This window comes from Schistocerca cancellata, chromosome 9 (assembly GCF_023864275.1).
Source record: "Schistocerca cancellata isolate TAMUIC-IGC-003103 chromosome 9, iqSchCanc2.1, whole genome shotgun sequence".
Taxonomy (NCBI): domain Eukaryota; kingdom Metazoa; phylum Arthropoda; class Insecta; order Orthoptera; family Acrididae; genus Schistocerca; species Schistocerca cancellata.
Window position 1 is genome coordinate 378909959 of NC_064634.1, and position 23511 is coordinate 378933469.

Genomic DNA, 23511 nt, shown 5'->3' on the forward strand with positions numbered 1-23511 from the left:
TAGTCAAGTTGTGCCACAAACTTCTCTTCTCCCCAATCCTATTCAATACCTCACGACATCCAAGGAAACCGACTCCGGTCTAGGCATCCTCCACTAAAGACCGCACAGGCTCTGCACCAAACCAACTTCAAAATAAATGACCGATGGAAAGAGGAATGGGAGAGCAGAACAGTAGTAAACTGCCACAGTATGCCATGCATCTTTAGTAAACCAAAAGGATTTGATTGCCCTCGCAAAGTTTGGTCAACTCTTAATCGCATCAGAACCAACTGTGGGAGATGTGCCGACTCCTTACACAGATGGGGTAAACTTCCTTCGGCCGCTTGCGACTGTGGCGCTGAGAGACAGACGGTCAAACACATCGTGCAGGAATGCCCACTAAGGGCATACGAGGGTGACCCACAAGATTTCCTAATGGCGACCCAAGAGGCAATCGACTATTTACTATCTAAGCTGGACGTCTGCTTGTGACTGGTCTTCTGTGAGTGTAACGTTACAATTGGCGGTGTCCTTATATACAAACTGTTATTTATTGCTCTGTTTATACATATGTGATTTTTTTAATCGTGTTGTTTCTGTAATTTTTACTGTGATGTTATGAGCCATACGCTAAATAAATAAATAAATAAGTTACGTGATCTACCCACCTTATCTTCAGCATTCTTCTGTAGCACCACATTTCGAAAGCTTCTATTCTCTTCTTGTCCAAACTAGTTATCATCCATGTTTCACTTCCATACATGGCTACACTCCATACAAATACTTTCAGAAACGACTTCCTGACACTTAAATCTATACTCGATGTTAACAAATTCCTCTTCTTGAGAAACACTTTCCTTGCCATTGCCAGTCTACATTTTATATCCTCTCTACTTCGACCATCATCGGTTATTTTACTACCCAAATAGCAAAACTCCTTTACTACTTTAAGTGTCTCATTTCCTAGTCTAATTCCCTCAGCATCACCCGACTTAATTTGACTACATTCCATTATCCTCATTTTGCTTTTGTTGATGTTCATCTTATATCCTCCTTTCAAGACACTGTCCATTCCGTTCAACTGCTCTTCCAAGTCCTTTGCTGTCTCTGACAGAATTACAATGTCATCGGCGAACCTCAAAGTTTTTACTTCTTCTCCATGAATTTTAATACCTACTCCGAATTTTTCTTTTGTTTCCTTTACTGCTTGCTCAATATACACTATGTGATAAAAAGTATCCAGACACCTGGCTGAAAATGACTTACAAGTTTGTGACGCCCTCCATCGGTAATGCTGTAATTCAATATGGTGTTGGCCCTCCCTTAGCCTTGGTGACAGCTTCCACTCTTGCAGGCATACGTTCAATCAGGTGCTGGAGGGTTTCTTGGGGAATGGTAGCCCATTCTTCATGGAGTGCTGCACGGTGAAGCCTGGCACTAAGTTGGTGTTCCAAAACATCCCAAAGGTGTTCTATAGGATTCAGGTCAGGACTCCGTGCAGGCCAGTCCATTACAGGGATGTTATTGTCATGTAACCATTACGCCACAGAACAGGTGCTCGATCATGTTGAAAGATGCAATCGCCATCCCCGAATTGCTCTTCAACAGTGGGAAGCAAGAAGGCCTTAAAACATCCATGTAGGCCTGTCCTGTGATAGTGCCATGCAAAACAACATAGGGTGCAAGCCCCCTCCATGAAAAATGCAACCACACCATAACATCACCGACTCCGAACTTAACTATTGGCACTACACAAGCTGGCAGGTGATGTTCACCGGGCATTCGCCATACCCACGCCCTGTCATCGGATCACTGCGTTGTGTACCTAGATTCGTCACGCCACACAACATTTTTCCACTGTTCAACCGTCATGACATTTACGCTCCTTACACCGAGGTGTCGTTTGGCATTTACCGGCATGATGTGTGGCTTACAAGCAGCCGCTCAACCATGAAATCCAAGTTTTCTCACCTCCCACCTAACTGTCATAGTACTTGCAGTGGATCCTGATGCAGTTTGGAATTCCTGTGTGCTGGTCTGGATGGCTTATTGCACATTACGACCCCTTCAATTGTTGGCGGTCTCTGTCAGTCAACAGATGAGGTTGGCCCATACGCTTTTGTGCTGTACATGTCCCTTCATGTTTCCACTTCACAATCACATTGGAAAAAATGGACCTAGGAATGTTTGGGAGGGTGGAAATCTCGCATACAGACGAATGACACAAGTGACACCTAATCACCTGATTAAGTTCTAAGTCCGTGAGTTCCATGAAGTGTCCCATTCTGCTCTCTCACGATGTCTAATGACTACTGAGGTCACTAATATGGAGTACCTGCAGTAGGTGGCAGCACAATGCACCTAATATGAAAAACGTATGTTTTTGGGTCTGTCCAGATACTTTTGATTACATAGCATGTATGAAAAGACCCTGGAGAGCAGAAGCCAAACAAGAGCCAAGCACAACTTGAGAGAGGAACAGACCTGCAAGGTCAAATTTTGACCCCTTATTTGCAGTGAGGCAGCTCCACGAGCACCACAATGAATTGGGGAAAGAGCTTGTGATGGGCTTCCTCAATCTAGAAAAGGCTTAGGAAATGCTAGAAAAAAAGGGAGTAGAAAAAGAGACAACAAGCAAAGTGGAAGAACTGTAGTGTGGAAGGCTGAGTGTGTGAAAGTGGAAAATTGAAGGACGAATTAGTTCCAGAAACTAGCAGTGTGAAGCAGGGCATTGCAGTGTCACTCTCCTCTTCATCATGGTCGTGGTTGAGATAATGACTAAAGAGGCAGAAAAAAATGGAGAAGACAAGGTGAAAGCAATAGCGTTCGGGGACGACTTGACAATATGGGGAAACATGGAGGAGGAGATTCAGGAACAGCTGGGTGCTTGGGAAGAAACTGGGAGTAAGGAATGAAATTTAATGTAAACAAATGTGAGATCATAGTTACAACTACAAAGGAAGATAAGGACTGGAGATGAACAACTGAAAGAGGTGGAAAGTGTCAAGTGCTTGAGAAGAGTAATAAGAGGAAAATGGAAGATATCAAATTTGTTTCTTCAAATGGAACTGTGTGATTTTTTTTTCCCATAACAGTAGTTTTGATTATTTCTGCTACTCTTTTATACATTTGATGGTGACATTCTCCATACATTAGTACAATGTTAGACAATTTTTCATTTTCAAAAATCATTTTAGAGACAAAAAATCTTTTACACACATGACTACACACAAAAAACTACTTTACAATTAAACTGACTTTGACATATATCACAATTCACTTCAGCTAGTTAACTTTCATTCACTGTCCTCTTTCTCAACCACAGAGGGCCAATACACAATTAATCATGCATCTCTATCTTGGCGAAACATTTTATTGTTAAGATAGGCATAAAATAACAGGTGGTGTGTCATTCAACCCACCACAAGAAGATCATGAAAACTTAATACATTTTCATCCCCGTAATTTCTTTCAAGACCTCAAGAAGGAAAATTAAGGTTTAATGTCTTCTCAACAATGGGCCCATTACAGATGGAGCACAAGATAAGGTTTGGGGAAGTATGAGTAAGGATAGTGGCTGTGTCTTTTTCAAAGGAAACATACCAGAATTTGTGTTATGCAATTTACAGAAACAATGGAACCCCTCAATTTATATGGCTGAGCGCTGACTATTAACCGCCACGCTCATAAATGCGAGGTCCAATGTACTAAACACCTCGCCCCTTCAGTTGGTCCCAGGGCTTCAGACCTATGAAGTACTTATATTGCCTGAAGTTTAAAGAGCAGTCTTCCTATGAAAATTGAGCTGATCTAACACAGCATACTTCACTTGAAGGAATCTTTCCCTCTGCACCAGAGTCTGCACCGATTTGAAACTTTCTGCGAGATCAAACTGTACGCTGGACTGGGATTTGAACCCAGAACCTTGCCTTTCGCAGGCAATGGTGTTATCAATTGAGTTATCCAGGAACAACACATGAGTTGCCTTATAAGGTCTCCTGCATACCTTGCTGGAATAGCACCCTTGGAACAAAGAGACTGTGAAGAAATGCCTCAGCCAAAGCCAAGATGATTGTTCCCAAATTGAATACTTCATTCTGTGGTGCTCCGACATACATTTAGTCTGATAGATTTGCACATAGATGTGAACTAACACTTTACAGAAAACCTCAGCTTGCTAAAATGTGTGTTTCGGAATCATATAGTCAGCACTGGAAAAGACTCAAATTGTCTAAGTGACTGTGTTAATTACAATTTTGTAAATGGTGAGCATGCCAAGAAATCACGTGGAACAATACTAAATGCTTCATCTGAGGACAAGTTAGAACTGATACACAAAGAAAGCAGACCTTCATGGCAGATACTTCTGTTTTTGGTGATGTTTGTTTTACTGGCATTAGGCCATGATCCAAGGCATATTTCTCTGGATAATGTTTCACCTTCTTATGTTGGGGCCATAACAAGCCACAAAGCAGTTAAAATTTCAAATAAGCTCAGCAAGTTGAACTGCTCAAATGTATCCATGCAATGCTTAGCTCATGACGTCCTCAGACTGCTCCCCAAGATTGTGGAATAGCACTGACGTGTTATGGAGCTTTATTTAGTAGTAACACTCACAACTTGTCTAATTTCAATACTTCTACTTTTCTGCTAAGGTTGTTCCTGTGTTTTTGACTTTCTATCATCTCTCTGTACACCCTGGCATAGAAAAATACTCTGGCAACGAGACAAATAGGGCACTACACCCTACAATATATGTAGCTTCTAATGAAAAAGAACCAACTAAGGGGAAAGTTTTCCTCCCATCCATAAAAATGGTCACAGATTGCATCAGCAGAATACTCAGAACACATGTACTGACAAGACGTTTAACCAACAACAAAGGTATGTGAATACTTGAACAATGTAAAGGACTACACCTGTTGCTTGCCACAGCAGGATTATATAAAATCCCTTGCAGATGCAGTCAAGTGTACAGAGGAACTACAAAAATAAGCATTAACATCCATCTTGAAGAACACAATAGTAACTGTCATCTGGGCAACACATATACTGGCAGTAGCAAATCCTGCACTGGAACCAGGAAACCACTAAATTCTTTTTCTGATAACAAGGTTTTATCAAGATCTAATCAGTATCATGCTAGAATGCACAAAGAGGCCACACATTTAAAAACACAAAAACAGCTTTAACAGAAAAGTAGAAGGATTGAAATTGGGTAAGTTGTGGGCTTTAGTACTTAATAAAGCTTCATAACACATACTGTCTGCGATTTTAGGCATTGGTCTGATATCATCAGTTGTAGCAGCAATTATTGCTGACTAAAAATGTTCAACAACATCTAAATAGATACAGTGCATGGTGAGGGGTACCTTGTACCATTACTTATCATTTCGTTTCCTGTTGCACTTGCAAATAGAGCGGGGGTAAAATGACTGTCTATAAATCTCCATATTAGGAGGAGGAGATTAGTGTTGAACGTCCCGTCGACGAGGTCATTAGAGACGGAGCGCAAGCTCGGGTGACGGAAGGATGGGGAAGGAAATCGGCCGTGCCCTTTCAAAGGAGCCATCCCGGCATTTGCCTGAGAAATCTCCATATGAGCCCTAACTTTTCTTTTATTATCTCCAAGGTCCTAATGGAAATTGTACACTGGCAGCAACAGAATCTTACTGTAGACAGCTTCACATGTCCAAGCAAACTAAACTAAAGCAAGTAGAAAGACTTAAATCTTCAGTGAATCATATATAGGGGCAGGAGTGTCGCACAAGAAGAACGAGCCGAAAATGTTTTAACGCTATGCAGGAGCATGAAGAGAACAGCTATGCAAGTTGACGAAACTCTGGATACTTATGTACTTGTTAAAACAGATTAGCATTCAACATCCAGGTCATTAGAGATGGAGCACAAGATCAGAACATTTCAAGGATGAGGATGGAAATCAGTTGTACCCTTTCAAAGGAATTATTCTGACATTTGCCTGGACCAACTACGAGAAACCACTGAAAACCTAAATCTCAATGCCATTGAACTGATGCCTTCCCGAATGCAAGCCTAGTGTGCTAACCACTGTGCCATTTTCCTCCTCAGTATATCAGAACAATTCATGGAGGAAGGAACTCTAAATGGTATACAGCCACTGCAAAGAAACAGCAACTACTACACACTAGGTGTAAAATAAAGCATGTGGGTACACACAGAAAGGTACTGAATGAAACGCATTTGGTGGTTCAAAGAACAAAGCCTGGAACCTCTAACTATTACTGTGGCTGGATCGTATAAAAAAAACCCTTGCAAAATCAAAAGAAACTGAAGTCTTACGTGAACACTATCACTGACATCAAAGTGAAAGTCCAGACATTCAAATATGACAAGAGGAACCAAAATGAGGGATAACAAAGCAAATGGAGAGGAGGCAAAAGGAGGAGGAGGAGGAGGAGATTAGTGTTTAACGACCCATCAACAATGAGGTCATTAGGGATGGAGCACAAGCTCGGATTAGGGAAGGTTGGGGAAGGAAATAGGCTGTGCCCTTTAAAAGAACTGTACTGGCATTTGCCTGAAGTGATATAAGGAAATCACAGAAAACCTAAAACTGGATGGCTGGTTGTGGTTTTGAACAGTCATTCTCCCAAACGCAAATGCAGAAATGCTGAACTCAATTTTCTAATGTTCCTTTACAAAGGCTGTTGCACTATCTACATCTACATAGCTGCCATTCATCACACCAACTGGAAATTTTGTTTAAGTCATCTCATATCTTCCTACAATCACTCAACTTTGACACCTTACGGTACACCATGGCATGACCAGCAAACAACCGCAGTCTGCTGCCCTTCCTGTTCGCCAAATCATTTATGTACATAGAGAGCAACAGAGGTCCTATCACACTTTCCTGGTGCACTCCTGACAATACCCTTGTCTCTGATGAACACTCACCATCGCGGACAACATACTGGGTTCTATTATTTAAGAAGTCTTCGAGCCACCCACATATCTGTGAACTTATTGCATATGCTTGTACCTTCGTTAAAAACCTGCATGGGGCAGCGTATTCAATGCTTTCTGGAAATCTAGAAATATGGAATATGCCTTCATCCAAAGTTCTCATTATTTCAATGCTTTCTGGAAATCTAGAAATATGGAATATGCCTTCATCCAAAGTTCTCATTATATCATGTGAAAAAAGAGTAAGCCGAGTTTTGCATGAACGACGCTTTCTAAAACCATGCTGATTCGTGGACACAGGTTGCTTAGCCTCAGGAAAGTTTATTATACCAGAATGAAATTCTCACTCTGCAGCGGAGCGTGCACTGATATGAAACTTCCTGGTAGATTAAAACTGTGTGCCGGATCAAGACACGAATTCAGGACCTTTGCCTTTCAAGGGCAACAGCTCTACTGACTTGAGTTACGCAGGCACGACTCATGACCTGTCCTAACAGCTTCATTCTGCCAGTATCTCATCTCCTACCTTCCAAACTTCACAGAAGCTCTCCTGCAAACCTCGTAGAATTACTAGAAGCAAGAATATTCTGGCAGAATTGAAGCTGTGAGGATGAGTCATGAATTGTGCTCGCATAGCTCAGTCGGCAGAGGACTTGCCTGCCAAAGGCAAACGTCCCAAGCTCAAGTTACGGTCTGGCACACAGTTTTAATCTGCCACAAAGTTTCATATCAGTGCACACTCCGCTGCAGAGTGAAAATTTCATTCTGGAAACATCCCCAGGCTGTGGCTGAGCCATGTCTCCACAATATACTTTCTTCCAGGGGTGCTAGTTCCGTAAATCGCAGGAGAGCTTCTGTGAAGTTTGGAAGGAAGGAGATGAGGTATTGGCAGAATTGAAGGTGTGAGGACAGGTTTTGAGTCATGCTTGGGTAGCTCAGCCAGTAGAGCACTTGCCCGGGAAAGCCGAAGGTCCCAAGTTCGAGACTCAGTCTGGCACACAGTTTTAATCTGCCAGGAAGTTTCAAGTTTATTATATGCAAACTGAGAATGTGATCAAGGATTCTGTAGTAAAGAGAAGTTAGGGATATTGGTCTGTAATTTTGTGATTCCATTCTTTTGCCTGCACTGTTTTCCTTGGGACTTTGTGCTGGGTGAGAGATTAACAATAATTACAAGCTAGATAAGGGGCTAATGTTGTAGAGCATTCTTTGTAAAATTGAGCAGGGATTCCATCCAGACCTGGTGATTTATTTGTTTTCAAATCCTCAAGTTGCTTCTCCATGCCAGGTATGCTTACTTCTATGGTATCCACATGGGAGTCTGTCCGATGGTCAAAAAATGGTATGTTTGTATGATTCTCCAGTGTGAACAATATCTTGAATGTGAAATTTAAAACTTTGGCTTTTGTTTTGCTACCTTCAACCGGCACACCAGACTGGCCAACAAGGGACTGAAGGAAGCCTTAGATCCACTTAAGAGATTTTACATACAACCAGAATTTTCTAGGGTTCTCTGCTAGATATTTTGCTAAGGTGTGATGGTGGCAGTTTTTGTATGCTTCGTGCATAGATCTTTTCACAAATGCACGAATCTCTACTAACATTCACTTGTCATTGTTTGTGTGTCCCTTTTTGAACCTAGAGTGCAATAGCCTCTGCTTCCTCAGCATCTTACGAATTTCGTTATTAAACCATGGCGGGTCTTTTCGGTCCTTTATTCACTTACTAGGCACATAACTATCAAAACTACTATTTACAATCTGCTTAAACTTTGCCAATAATTCCTCTACATCCAACTCACTGGCACCAAGTGATGCCAATTTACTGTATAAGTAAGATGTTAACAACTGCTTATCTGCTCTACCTAGCAGAAACACTCTACTAGCCTTCTTGACTGATTTATTAATTTTTGCAATCATAGTTGCTATAATGACATCAGAGTAGTTGGTGGGGAGGCTTGCGTGCCTCAGCGATACAGATGGCCGTACCGTAGGTGCAACCACAGCGGAGGGGTATCTGTTGAGAGGCCAGACAAACGTGTGGTTCCTGAAGAGGGGCAGCAGCCTTTTCAGTAGTTGCAGGGGCAACAGTCTGGATGATTGACTGATCTGGCCTTGTAATAATAACCGAAACAGCCCTGCTGTGCTGGTACTGCGAACGGCTGAAAGCAAGGGGAAACTACAGCCGTAATTTTTCCCGAGGGCATGCAGCTTTACTGTATGGTTAAATGATGATGGCTGCCTCTTGGGTAAAATATTCCGGAGGTAAAATAGTCCCCCATTCGGATCTCCAGGCGAGGACTACTCAAGAGGATGTCGTTATCAGGAGAAATAAAACTGGCATTCTACAGATCGGAGCATGGAATGTCAGATCCCTTAATTGAGCAGGTAGGTTAGAAAATTTAAAAAGGGGAAATGGATAGGTTAAAGTTAGATATAGTGGGAATTAGTGAAGTTCGGTGGCAGGAGGAACAAGACTTTTGGTCAGGTGAATACAGGGTTATAAATACAAAATCAAATAGAGGTAATGCAGGAGTAGGTTTAATAATGAATAAAAAAATAGGCGTGCGGGTAAGCAATTAGAAACAGCTTAGTGAACGCATTATTGTGGCCAAGATAGACACGAAGCCCACGCCTACTACAGTAGTACAAGTTTATATGCCAACTAGCTCTGCAGATGATGAAGAAATTGATGAAATGTATGATGAGATAAAAGAAAGTATTCAGATAGTGAAGGGAGACGAAAATTTAATAGTCATGGGTGACTGGAATTCGAGTGTAGGAAAAGGGAGAGAAGGAAACAAGAGTAGGTGAATATGGATTGTGGGTAAGAAATGAAAGAGGAAGCCGTCTGGTAGAATTTTGCACAGAGCATAACTTAATCATAACTAACACTTGGTTCAAGAATCATAAAAGAAGGTTGTATACACGGAAGAATTCCGGAGATACTAAAAGGTACCAGATAGATTACATAATGGTAAGACAGAGATTTAGGAACCAGGTTTTAAATTGTAAGACATTTCCAGGGGCAGATGTGGACTCTGACCACAATCTATTGGTTATGAACTGCAGATTAAAATTGAAGAAACTGCAAAAAGGTGGGAATTTAAGGAGATGGGACCTGGATAAACTGAAAGAACCAGAGGTTGTAAAGAGTTTCACGGAGAGCATAAGGGAACAACTGACAGCAGTGGGGGAAAGAAGTACAGTAGAAGAAGAATGGGTAGCTTTGAGGGTTGAAGTAGTGAAGGCAGCAGAGGATCAAATAGGTAAAAAGACTAGGGCTAGTAGCAATCCTTGGGTAACAGAAGAAATATTGAATTTAATTGATGAAAGGAGAAAATATAAAAATGCAGTAAATGAAGCAGGCAAAAGGAATACAAACGTCTCAAAAATTAGATCGACAGGAAGTGCAAAATGGCTAAGCAGGGATGGCTAGAGGACAAATGTAAGGATGTAGAGGCTTATCTCACTAGGTGTAAGATAGATACTGCCTACAGGAAAATTAAAGAGACCTTTGGAGAAAAGAGAACCACTTGCATGAATATCAAGAGCTCAAATGGAAACCCAGTTCTAACCAAAGAAGGGAAAGCAGAAAGACCTTGGGAGAGCCAGTCCTGACAAAACTCTACCGTCTGGTGAGGAAGATGTATGCGACACGCAAAGTACCCTCAGACTTCAAGAAGAATATAATAATTCCAGTCCCAAAGAAAGCAGGTGTTGACAGATGTGAAAATTACCGAACTATCAGTTTAATAAGTCACAGCTGCAAAATATTAACACGAATTCTTTACAGACGAATGGAAAAACTGGTAGAAGCCGACATCGGGGAAGATCAGTTTGGATTCCGTAGAAATATTGGAACACATGAGGCAATACTGGCCTTACGACTTATCTTAGAAGAAAGATTAAGGAAAGGCAAACCTACATTTCTAGCATTTGTAGACTTAGAGAAAGCTTTTGACAATGTTGACTGGAAGACTCTCTTTCAAATTCTAAAGGTGGCAGGGGTAAATTACAGGGAGCGAAAGGCTATTTACAATTTGTACAGAAAGCAGATGGCAGTCGTAAGAGTCGAGGGACATGAAAGGGAAGCAGTGGTTGGGAAGGGAGTGAGACAGGGTTGTAGCCTCTCCCCAATGTTATTCAATCTGTATACTGAGCAAGCAGTAAAGAAAACAAAAGAAAAATTCAGAGTAGGTATTAAAATCCATGGAAAAGAAATAAAAACTTTGAGGTTCGCCGATGACATTGTAATTCTGTCTGAGACAGCAAAGGACTTGGAAGAGCAGTTGAACGGAATGGACATTGTCTTGAAAGGAGGATATAAGATGAACATCAACAAAAGCAAAACGAGGATAATGGAATGCAGTCGAATTAAGTCGGGTGATGCTGAGGGAATTAGATTAGGAAATGAGACACTTAAAGTAGTAAAGGAGTTTTGCTATTTGGGGAGCAAAATAACATGACGGTCGAAGTAGAGAGGATATAAAATGTACACTGGCAATGGGAAGGAAAGCGTTTCTGAAGAAGAGAATCGAGTATAGAGTTAAGTGTCAGGAAGTCGTTTCTGAAAATATTTGTTTGGAGTGTAGCCATGTATGGAAGTGAAACATGGACGATAAAGAGTTTGGACAGGAAGAGAATAGAAGCTTTCAAAATGTGGTGCTACAGAAGAATGCTGAAGATTAGATGGGTGGATCACATAACTAATGAGGAGGTATTGAATAGGATTGGGGAGAAGAGGAGTTTGTGGCACAACTTGACGAGAAGAAGGGACCGGTTGGTAGGACATGTTCTGAGGCATCAAGGGATCACAAATTTAGCATTGGAGGGCAGCGTGGAGAGTAAAAATCGTAGAGGGAGACCAAGAGATGAATACACTAAGCAGATTCAGAAGGATGTAGGTTGCAGTAGCTACTGGGAGATGAAGAAACTTGCACAGGATAGGGTAGCATGGAGAGCTGCATCAAACCAGTCTCAGGACTGAAGACCACAACAACAACATAATGACATCACGATCACTAAGCCCAGATTCTATACTGACATTGTAGATATGGTCGGGCCTATTTCTAGCTACAAGGTCTAAGATATTTCCATAGTGTGTGGGCTGCCGACCTAGCTGTCAAGACAATTTTCAGTAAACGTATTCAGAAATATTTTGCATGACTGTCTGTCTGTAACCCCCGCAATGAACCCATAAACATCCCAGTCTATACTCAGCAGGTTAAAGTTGCCTCCAACTAGTATTGCATGATCTGTATTTGTGCGATATTGACCACAAACTTTCTTTGAATGACTCGAACTGCCACAGCAGAATCAGGTTGTCGGTAAAAACATCCAACAATTAACTCAGCTTCATCTACATCTGTTATTCGCTACAGACAACTTCACTGTCACACTGAACAACCTCAATAGAGACAATATTTTTGTCAACTGCAATAAAAACTCCCCCTACTATGACCTCTAATCCGTCTTTCCAATATACATTCCATGACTTGCTAAATATCTTGGAGCTTTCCACTTCGGGTTTCAGCCAGTTCTCAGTCCCGTGAATAATTTGAGCACAAAGACTTTCCTGGTGGGCAATAAATTAGGGAACTTTATTACGAATACTATGATAGTTTAGTGATGAAACTGGGACAGCCATAGTGTCTTTATTCTGAATGCTGTTTGACTTCTCTTGCTGTGAATCGAGTGGCGAGTGTTCATCAGAGCATCTCTTATTACCGCATAGCCTAAAAAAACCCTCATTTGCACTCCATAAATACTCTGTTACCCAAGTGGCTGCTTCCTTTATGCAGAGCACTCCTGACCTATCAAGGGGAGTCCTACAAATCCCCACATGATAATACAGGTCAGGAAACCTGCAGCCCAGATCTCCCCAGAGTCAACAAAGCTTTTGATTGGACCCTCCACTTGACTCCAAACCAAAGCACGCTGATCAACTCTGGGAACGGTGTTAAAAATTGCGAGCTCTGCTTGCACCCCTCGAGCGAGGCCAGCATGTTTGATAGCCCCCTAGCTCCGGCAGACATACCGAGCAATCCAGCCCCAAATGCTATCTGGCTAAGGTGCTGCATAGCGCGCTTAACATTGGAACTCTCAATAACTAGTGAACTCCTCTCCCCATGTGTCTGCTTGGACCCTGCTGAAGGAGCGGCCACCTGTCTACTCACAGGATGAATGGGCAAGGCCAGGAGGCCAGTCTCCACATTGGGCCTCTGCCTCGAGTGACGCGAACGCATTACTACCCACCACTCATCCTGCTGCGGGGGCAGATCCACTGTGTCATGTACAATATGTGGTGCCTTGGAGGCAGAGCCCATAGATAAAACAAGTGACATCTGAAGTGTCCCAATCGATGTGTCAGATTCTCCACCACCGTTACACCCCGAGACAGCAGCTTGTAGGTGACTTACCACAGCCAATAGCATGTTCAGCTGTTTGCAAACTGCAGCCAGCTGCTCTTGTGTGTGCACATAGCATGCACACATCCTATCCATTTGAGCAAAACTAACTGAAGAAGTGGACTATAGAAGCAGACAATCCTCGATATGCGACTTGCTAACCTCCTGATGTGTCACCAATGGACATGATGTATTAAAGAACTATGTACTGAGCTGTTCAGTGAGTAACTGTTTCACTAAAGATTAAATGAATTTACACTTACAAAAACAAGATTAATCCTCTTAAATAGAGAAATGTGCACGAAATTTAATAAATGGACTACATGGAAAACAAAGGAAAGGATGAACACTTAACCTGTCGCTCTGTACATGCACTCGTATCACTGTCAAGAGCTGGAGCCTGACTGGCTGGCTTACTAAATGAATGGACAGTTGCTTTCAAAACGTAACAAATGAGCAACTAATGCGCTACAGACTGAATGAATTTACATTTACAAAAATGCAAGATTAACCCTCTTAGAGAAACACCAACAAAATTTAATAACTATAGTACGTGCAAAACACAGAAATGGATAAACATTTAACTTGCCACTCTGAAGACGCACTTGTATCACAGCAGAGAGTTGGAATCAGACTGGACTATGTCCAGATGTCCACGTAAAGTATTCTGCTATGAAAAATAACCAAAAGCTGGGCATTGTCAACTCTAGGAGCCTTCTATCAATACCATCTGACAACAAAATAAAGATGAAGTCTCCACAAACAATGAATGTCCACTTACATCTTGGTAAGAAAGTGCGTTTACGTAGCTTAGGATTTTCATGCTAATGAACTGTAAACTGTCAATATTATAAGCTTGGGTGTTTCCAGATCCACTATTGTGGCACAGCATTCAAACAGCTGCTTAACATAGTGTTCATTAACCTGAAGGTTCAGGAGGCTAGTATGTGACGGGACTACTCCCACCCCCTCAAATTAAAAACACTGTTGGGGGGCGACAGAGCAATTTGTAGCATAGCCAAAGGTCTGTGTTAGGTTGGAAGGTGCCAATCTGGTTGACAGTTGGAGAAGTTAGTGAATCTGAAATAAGGTTGTGGTAAGATATTAATCTGTAGTGTAGCACGATATCTACATTCATGCCATATTTACCACATTTTTCTCATTTATAAAAACTAAAACTACAAGGTAGATTTAGAAAACCTTTGTTAGATAATGGACAAGCCTCTACGTATTTTGCTGTATATTATGTACATATATCACACATAAACTACAAGAAACAGAAGATTGGGAGGGTACCATGTAACACTGTCTTTCCTTAGCATACAAAGCCAATCCACTTCTTTCCTAGTTGGTTATTAGTTGTTCTTAAATGGGCTATAACTGAGGGCACACATACGAGTGAAAATTGTCAGTTAATAGTATCAGCGGCAGTAAATGACAACAGGGATACGGCACAAAAATATGAATAATGCACAAAATTTGGATTGTAGATTAATCAACTTAATGACAACAAATAAATTATTCGAAACAAGTTTCACTCATTGCTCAGTGTTTAAACTACAACTTGTCCCATAAATACTTACGTTTATTGTTTGCAAATGAGCCTGCACTCAAACAAACGTCAATACAATGCCTAATTCAGAAAACCAAATAAACAATCCAATCCAGTAAATAATTAGCCACTGAAGAACATTTAGCCACTTTAAATCATAAAGTGAATTATCTGGTGAATGTTGCCACTGGACAAGTAAAGCGACTAAAAAAGAAAATTGCACTGCGCACTGTGTTTATTAATGACTGCGAAAATAATTGCGGTTACGAACAACAACACGCCCATAAGTCCAAAGATATGCGTTCCACAATTAAAGACATTAGCGTCTCGCTATCTCTGGAATAAAAAATAGATTCCTTCATGTTCATAGACCATAGATGTTATTTACGTTCTATGTCCATGTTCCTCCCGCAGTCTAATCTCTACAGAACGGGTAATCACTGAGCTTTACATGTGTCATATCTTCCGAAACACGAAAACTGTGTTTCGGAAACCGTTCTGTCGTGTCTATACGTGAAGGTCTGCATCAGATTTGCTAGCCCAGTTAAATATGGTGCCTGGAAACAGCTGATACAGTTTATGATTTCGTCACCACAATCGCTATTTATCTGAAATTAGACGAGGTGTAAACAGCTCCAGTGTATTATTCCTTCTTCTTATCTTTCACTGTACATAAAGGCACTCCATGTTTATTAGGTGGAAATTTTGAAAAAAAAAAAAAGAAAAACAGCAAGACAAACCTGACAGCCCAAGCACTTTTTAAAACCGGTTGTGTTTACATGGTATCGAAAATCGATAGCGGAAATGGAAAACCGACAACCAGAAGCGGGTTTCCAGAATCGATTTCAAAATGTTTTTCATGACCACCCAGAAGCGGTTTTGGGAAATCGGTTTACGAAATCCGATTTTTTTGGAGCCCTACATAAATGGGGGGTGACAGACTGTTCACGACAGACTGGGTGCGTGTCTGATTGGATAAAATTGCGTTTGATGGCGTCTCTTTCTTCTGCCAATCACGATCGCAGCGGAGTCTTCGCGTGAAGCAGCGAAGATATGTGGGTGGATTGTTGTTGAGATATGATGGCAGATTCAAATTTGTGTATACTGTGTGGCAGAAAATTTACAGCTAGAAAGAATTTGTTTGCACACTATAGAGGGGTACATAAATTACAGCCACATACGAGGGCTACGATTCGATGTCCCAAGGAAGGCTGCAGGTTTTCCTGTAACTTTTTGGCTAATTTGAGAATACATGTAGAGGAAGAGCACAATACTCTGATGGTGAAAGAAGTACTTCTGTTCGAATCACCGGAAGGTAAGTTTTCTCATGCATACACAACTTTGAATTGTAATTAGTTTGCAACCCAGTGTAGTGAAATTGTTGTGCGGAGTATTTGCAAGTTGATAGTCGTAGTCAGCTTTTTAATTTTGTTCATATTTGCCATGCTGTTGGCTGAAAGCGTTAGTAAACTTTTATAAAGTGTGTCAATGTTGAGAAAATTATGTATTGGCTTTACTGGTTTTGACAGTCTAGCCATTACCGGTAGTCTGTAAAAATCGCATGACAGATAGTTGCGTTGAAACATGCTAGGAGTCTTCATTTGATTGCGGCTCCTAATGTGTTGACGTTATGTTATTGACTGAATCATTCCCGTTCAGAGTTGTATATGTTGACGTGTGAATGGTGAACGCTTTTAGGGTAGTTGTTATCCTTCAGAACCATTTACAGTTTGATTTGCAGTAAATCTGTTATTTAGCATGCCCTTTGGTATTGATAAGGAGATATGTTAATAAGCAACCAAGTGTCATTAACTGACATGGAAACTGATCTTACTCCAACCAAAGGTAGTTACACTAACATTTGCTTTCAGAAACATTTCAGCAGACACTGGTAGAGCTGTGGGAGTTCAGTAACAGTTTGGTATCAGTAATTTGGCTATCAGATTGTACAATCCGTCTATGAATGTTGATTTCCGTGTATGAAATATGATTTACAGTGATCAAAACCATACTTACAGAGCTTAAAATAACATTAACTCTAGTCTCTTTCGAGTAAACTATAGCCTTTAATACCACCTATTGACTTTGACTAATGACATTATAAGGTATGAGAGACTCCTGTTAACCTCTTTGTGTAATGGTTGTTTCAGAGTTTCAGGAGTGGAAGGCCAAAGAAGAGAAGGAAACCAAAAGCAGCTTTGTACAACACTGTGGTGCTAAGCGTACAAAAGGTGGCACTGAAAGGATCACTTTTGTTTGTCACAGAAGTGGGAAGTTTCAGTCTTCATCCACAGGCAAAAGGTTGCTGAAATCACAAGGCAGTATCAAGTTAGGAAGCCACTGTACTGCTGCTATTGAGCTCCACAGAGAAGAAAGTGGCGATTGTACTGTTGTTTATTTCAAAACGCACTTTGGCCATGAGCAGCATATAGGCTTACTGCAGCTTAGTAGATCTGATAGGGAAGCCATTGCACGTAAGTTTTGAATTAACTTTATAAAATAGTCTGCATATAAGTGGGAAGATTGGAGTGCTCATGTGGCTGTAGACAATTTTTGTTGTTTTCGGTGTTTTTGTCGTATCGATAGTTGCAGTCTAATTATTGGGTGTTTGTTTTTATTTTGTGGTATCAACAGTTGCGGTTTACTTATGTACGTGAAGGGAAGTGACTGATTCCCTTGGATATTGTGGATGTATGTGGGAATTTTGTGTTGTTTTTATGTCATCGTTTTGTGTGGTTTGGGGTTGTGGTGTGTGTCTTTACATGTTTATATTTATTTTGTCCCCACCCAAAACCCCCCAGTTTCCCATGCTGAACCTGTTAGTTTGATTATATCTTTGGAGGGAGATCTGTTTGTTGTTTTTATATTATTTTTGTGTTTGTTGTCATGTTTATGTAATTACGTCAGAGATGCCATATTGGAGACATTGAGAATGGTCGTTTCCGCCATATTGGAGATGTCACGGGTGGAATTAGACGCTTCTGTAATCCCATGGGCCCAAGTGCATGTGCGAAAGTAATGTTTTATAAATGTTAAAATCAAAATAGTGCACAGAAATCTAGAGGTAGTTTGAAAGTTACATGTGTGCCGATCATTCACTTTTTGTTAAATCATTATTCATGTGTGCAGGCTGATGATATTTATTTCTCACTCAAAGGTAAATATGAATGGTACTGCCCCAAACTGGACTTCTGGGTGGTTGAAAAGTTAATTGGGCATAAAATACAGGGTTTTTATAAATGAATGTCGGTTTTAACACTTTATAATATTTATTATATTAAACTTACAGTTATAGATTATATGTCAAATGAAAGAGCAACTCAATTTTAACTTATAAATGTTTAATGTGAGCACCATTTGCTACGCAGCACACATAGTCTCTGTAGTTGAGTTCTTCCCAAAGGTTGATAAGTGTGTCTTCAGTGATTGTAGCAACAGCAGCTTCAATCCGGTTTCTTAATTCAGGGAGGTCTGCTTGTAGAGGAGGCATGTACACACGATCCTTGATGAAGCCCCTAAAGGAAAAAATCACATGGCGTTAGGTTGGGTGATCGTGGAGGCCATGCAAAGCAAGCCCTGTCATTGGGCCCCTTGCGGCCTATCCAGCGCTTGGGTACAGTGAAGTTCGATCACATACTTCACTATGCCAGTAAGGTGTCGCACCATCTTGCTGGAAAATGAAGTTCTCGGGCTCATCTTCTTCCAACTGAGGGAAGAGCCATTGCTCTAGTGTATCAAGGTAAGAAGTGCCAGTTACAGTAGGTTCACCAAAAAAAGAAAGGCTCATAAACTTTCAGCTGGGAATCTAGCGGATTGCGGCGGATACATTGCATGCTGCGCATGGGCACTGGTGCCAAACACAACTGTTTGAGTTTCTCATTCTTTTGACATATCATTTATAATTGTAAGTTTAATGTAATAAATATTATAAAGCATTAAAACCCCAATATTCATTTATAAACACCTGTAGTTAGACATAGATTTGATCCATGTGGGATGATTCTTGGAAACAGAGAAAAAAAAGGCACATTCCTGAACTATACTTTTCATGGCTAATATGAATTATTCCCATATAACGGACACAAATACGGCAGCAGAAGCCGTTACACCCTTGGAAAAAAGGCTTTCGAATACTCAGGACTCACATAGTGGCCTTACTTAGATCATTAATCACAAATAAATTAGATAAATGCAGGTCGGTAGACAACTACTGCGATCAAATAATAATAACAACAACTGCATTTAAGTTAAATGAAATGAAATCTCTGGTAAGTGAAGAGTAGATAGGAACTTTGCTCCTGGCTGGATTAACTGATCATTGTGAGCCTATGATCATGGCACTTGAAAACAGTGGCACACATTTCACGGGAGATTCTATGATGTTAAACTGTCGCATGGAAAGTATATGTGGTATTTTCCTAATATCACTGAAAGTTGAGTGAATTAAAAAGAATTAAGCATTAAATGTTGACCTTGATTTTTCATGTGAATTGACGGTGGAAAAATGATCGTCATGAATTACATGTTAATGTAAGGGGCCCCCAAAAGGAGGTAAATATGTAAATAGCAAAAACATTGACTTAAACTAGTTGTAATAAGAAAGAAGGTGTTGTGTAATCAAACCTATCATAGCAGAAGGAAGAACCGATGCAGTGTCAGGCAAATATTTACAACCATTAAACTGTAAGAGGTTGATCTGCAGGACCCTTGCTGACCATAAACACCAAAGTGGTGCAGCAAGGTTACAGACTGGGGACTGAGGGCCAATCAGGTGATAGAACTGGAGCAGCAGGAATATAAATGCCTTTTTCTGTGATGATGGCATCATGTTCTCTGAATTTCTTACTTACAGATACTGCTGTCCTATGACATGCAGGAGAATGGGGAAAAGGGGGAGGTTAAATATATGGGGAACTATGAAAGGATAGGAAAGTGGGGGCGGGGGGGGGGGGGGGGCTAAAGAGGAAATGGTGTGATGTGAAGTTCATGTAAGACAGGGGGTAATGTTATAACAAAGGAAAGGGAAACTTGTGCTGTTGCAGGAAAATTTTGAACTTGGTGCTGTAAGTGTTGAAAGGGAGGGGGGAATTGATTTTAATAAGGAAATAGGGTAAGAAGGAAGAGAGGGGGGATAGGCGATAATGGGGATTTCATTTTAGGAAGAAGGTAGATAACATAGTATCATAAAAAGTTTGATTTTTAGTAATCATGTGCACTCTTTGAGGTGCTTGATCTCAAAATTTAACAGAATTTTGGCACATTTAAGAAATGCTTTAGGAGAGGGAGCATTTTTTGTATCTCAAAGAAATTCTGAAATTGATCGCATGTACTCCCATAAAGAAAAGTTTAATCTTGTCGTGTATGATGCACATTTTTCTCTTGTTTATGAGCTTGACCACTCTGAACTAGACAAATTTATGAAAGCTATTACCACCCTCACACAGGAAATCATCATACCTGTTAAAGATTGGCAATTTTAAAAGATCTTCCAGCCAAAGAAAACACACTGTGCATCAGATTATGATCTAAGTTAGAGCCATAAATACCAAGGGTTTTCTCATTTGCATAAAGAATGGTCAACCTCAGCTCTATTCAGTTTGGTACTACAGTGCGATCTGCTTAACAAAGGTCTAAAACTGTTTCCAGTGATCATAGCACAGTAGTATCTGTAAGTAAGAAACTCGGAGAACATGATGCCATCATCACATAAAAAGACAACACAGCTGTTGCCGTGTATAGGGCTTGATCATATTAGCAATAGTTAACTTTTTTTATGAGAATGCCACCCACTCCATTGATCATGATCAAACACAGATTTATGTTACAGAGATACAAGCTTGCATTTGTGACTATATTAATATAATTTCCCTTGATAACCACTACAAACAAAAAGTTGTGAATCCACGAATCCCAAACTTTTGCTCCCAGATTACAACCCACAAGGAACATTTTCTAAATTATTCCATTGTTAACTGTAGAGACAGCCCTCCTGAATCTGTTGCTAATTCATATTAAAAATGTTTAAATAATTTTATATCTTTGAAACCCCCTCCTATATCCTTAACTGGAAAGTATTAGATGAGCAACTACAAGGGGATTTTTTCCCATCCTCTTCTTATTTGGCTTTCCTCGACATAATAAAATCTATTCCATTCAAGCAATGAACATCTATTTTTGACAACATGTCCAAAAATGGCAAAGTAAATCCAGATGATATTGATGAGCATATCTCTCTCTCCTCTGCCTCATTACCTCATATAGTTATTTTTCTTTCAATAGCGGCATGTGTAAACAAGTAGACAGCATTGTAATGGGCAACTGCCTCGTGAGTTGTTTAGCAGACATATTTCTTAACGCCATTGAAAACTGTTATTTTGTGCAAGTCTCCGCCTTTTGCAAGAAAAACCTTTTTTGTTGCAGATATATGGGTGACATTTTATTATAATGAATGCATCCATGGATGATGTACACCTCATAGACATCTGGGCTAACACTTGCTTTCTCCAATAGTTATGTAATGTTTGGGATTTATAGAAACCCCACAGCCATTGTCATCATCATCCACTCGACATCCTGCCTTTTTTTTTTTTTTTTTTTTTATTTTTTTCAAAATAAGCTTCTTTTCTTGTATTGTTGACTGTTTATGCACATCCCCTTAGATTCAGAAACTGTTGAACAGAGCATGCTAACCTGACACATTGCTAGAACCAGTGGATACCATTCTAGTCTGTAGACCAAACATACAATAACAAAATTTCTCCTCAGTCCGTCTATGTCTCCTTACCATCACATGAAGGTAGCTATCACAGCAAACAATTGGTGAAAGACACACATTCCAGCTCCAGGATCTACAAAATCATGTGCTACAGGGCTCAATATTGCGCATTGGCCAAACTGGAAGAGACTGACTAGAGTTCAACAACACCTTTTAACTAGGAAGAATGCCATCAAAACAGTTCAGCCACTTCCAGTCATCTCAGGAGGACCAGCCTCCTCTAGATAAGCTGCAAATTTTCCACTATACTCCCAAAGGAAGGGATAAAAAAAAAACTTTCACTTTTGGAAGAATTCGAAATTTCCAAGTTTGTAAGATAGTATGCAGAGTACTGTCTCAATCAACAAAGTACTATAGTATTTCTTTCCAAAGTGAAATCTTTCTGCCCCTGTTCCACTACCATCCCTTTCCCTCTTATCCTATTTCCTTATTAAACAAATTTCTTCCCTCTGTGTCTTTCCTTTCAACATTTATGGCACCTTTTTTCCCACTCTTTCCAGGTCAAGATATTCCTCTACCAGCACGCCAAGTTTCTCTTTATCATAACATTACCCTCTGTCTTACATGAATACCTTGTCCTATTCTTTCATATTAATGCATAAGATTCCCCATTTATTTGACCCCCCTTTTTCCTCCTCCTTCTCTGATCACCTCCTCTGCACTCCCACTGCTCCAGTGCCGCCGGCTAGCTGGCCGGCAACTCACGCAGTCCGTAACTTCGCTGCACCTGTTCTATTGTTTACAGTTGGCGAGCGCACTGCAGTTCCAGCTCTTTCATTTTAATGGTTGTAAATGCGTACCTACTACTGCACTGGCTCTTCCTTCTGCTGTGGTTCGTTTAATTATGTGACAGCTCTTTCTTATTACGTTTATATAACACCCCCCTCCCCCCACCCCCTCCCCCATACACACAACTCATTATACTTAGTGTTTTTGCTAGTTATCTTTTTAACTGTACTTAGGGTTTTCCAGTATTAACTCATAGTTAAAGACAGGTGTTTCCACCACTATTTTATATGACAGCCAGGTCCCATACTTAACTCTTTCCACTTTCAACCAAGTAAGTTTTTAAAGTTTTATTAAATTCACTTACGTTTTAGCGATATTAGATCAGCTGCTGGCTAGTTCCATGTGTTTGAGCTGTAATTGTTTCTATATTGTTACAGTATGGGGCTGCACTAACCACGTGAACTGTGTAATTTGAATTAATAAGACAATTACATAATTGCAGCAGAGACTGTGCATTCATTTAAATGATTTATCTACTGTTGCTGTATCTGTGATAATGGAATGGGATAAGTTATTTTCACTTTATCGGAAGAGTACTTATTTACAGTCATTAAGTGAGCTTTTATGTAAAATACATTCTTGTAAACAATGATTGAGAAGTGCTTAATTTATAAGGGATTGGACTGGTAAATGTGCCATGAAACCTTGTTGTAGGCACTTGATGATGAATTAATGAATGACCAGAAAGTTACTGAACTTATGATCATTAACTGCCTTCCTTGTAGGCTGCATAAATCTCTTCCATTAAGGAATTACTGGTAGTTGCAGAGTGGGCTGCGTTAGGTGGAGCTGCTTATCACACGTACACAGCATCTTGTGAGACGGGTGTCAGTAGGTCCAGTGAAATAGGATTGATCATATTTAAATCTAGAATAGTAATCTGCTATAATGCATTGTTTGTCTTAACATTGAAATACCTGAAGTTCTGTAACATTTAGGTGACCTACTTGTTTTGCAGTGGGAGCCAATTTCAGCCTCTAAGCATCTTCAGATGTTGGGAAAGCTTAGGCCGGGATGATGCATAATTTAATATCCTCAAGCTGTGAAAAGTATTCCACC

General features: G+C 40.4%; 2 protein-coding genes across 2 annotated transcripts in view; one reads left to right on the forward strand and one right to left on the reverse strand.

Annotated features, from left to right (window-relative positions):
- The window catches only part of LOC126100541 (uncharacterized), a 35004-nt gene extending 19812 nt beyond the window's left edge, over positions 1 to 15192 (reverse strand). The window contains exon 1 of the mRNA XM_049911159.1: positions 14920 to 15192. The gene's annotated coding sequence lies outside the window, so the exon portion shown is untranslated. The remainder of the gene's footprint in view (positions 1 to 14919) is intronic.
- A 406-nt stretch (positions 15193 to 15598) lies between these two features.
- LOC126100538 (uncharacterized) overlaps positions 15599 to 23511 on the forward strand; it is a 102505-nt gene continuing 94592 nt past the window's right edge. The window contains exons 1-2 of the mRNA XM_049911157.1: positions 15599 to 16203; positions 17039 to 17362. Of these exons, the coding sequence (XP_049767114.1) occupies positions 15966 to 16203; positions 17039 to 17362 (562 nt within the window). The 5' untranslated portion in view covers positions 15599 to 15965. The remainder of the gene's footprint in view (positions 16204 to 17038; positions 17363 to 23511) is intronic.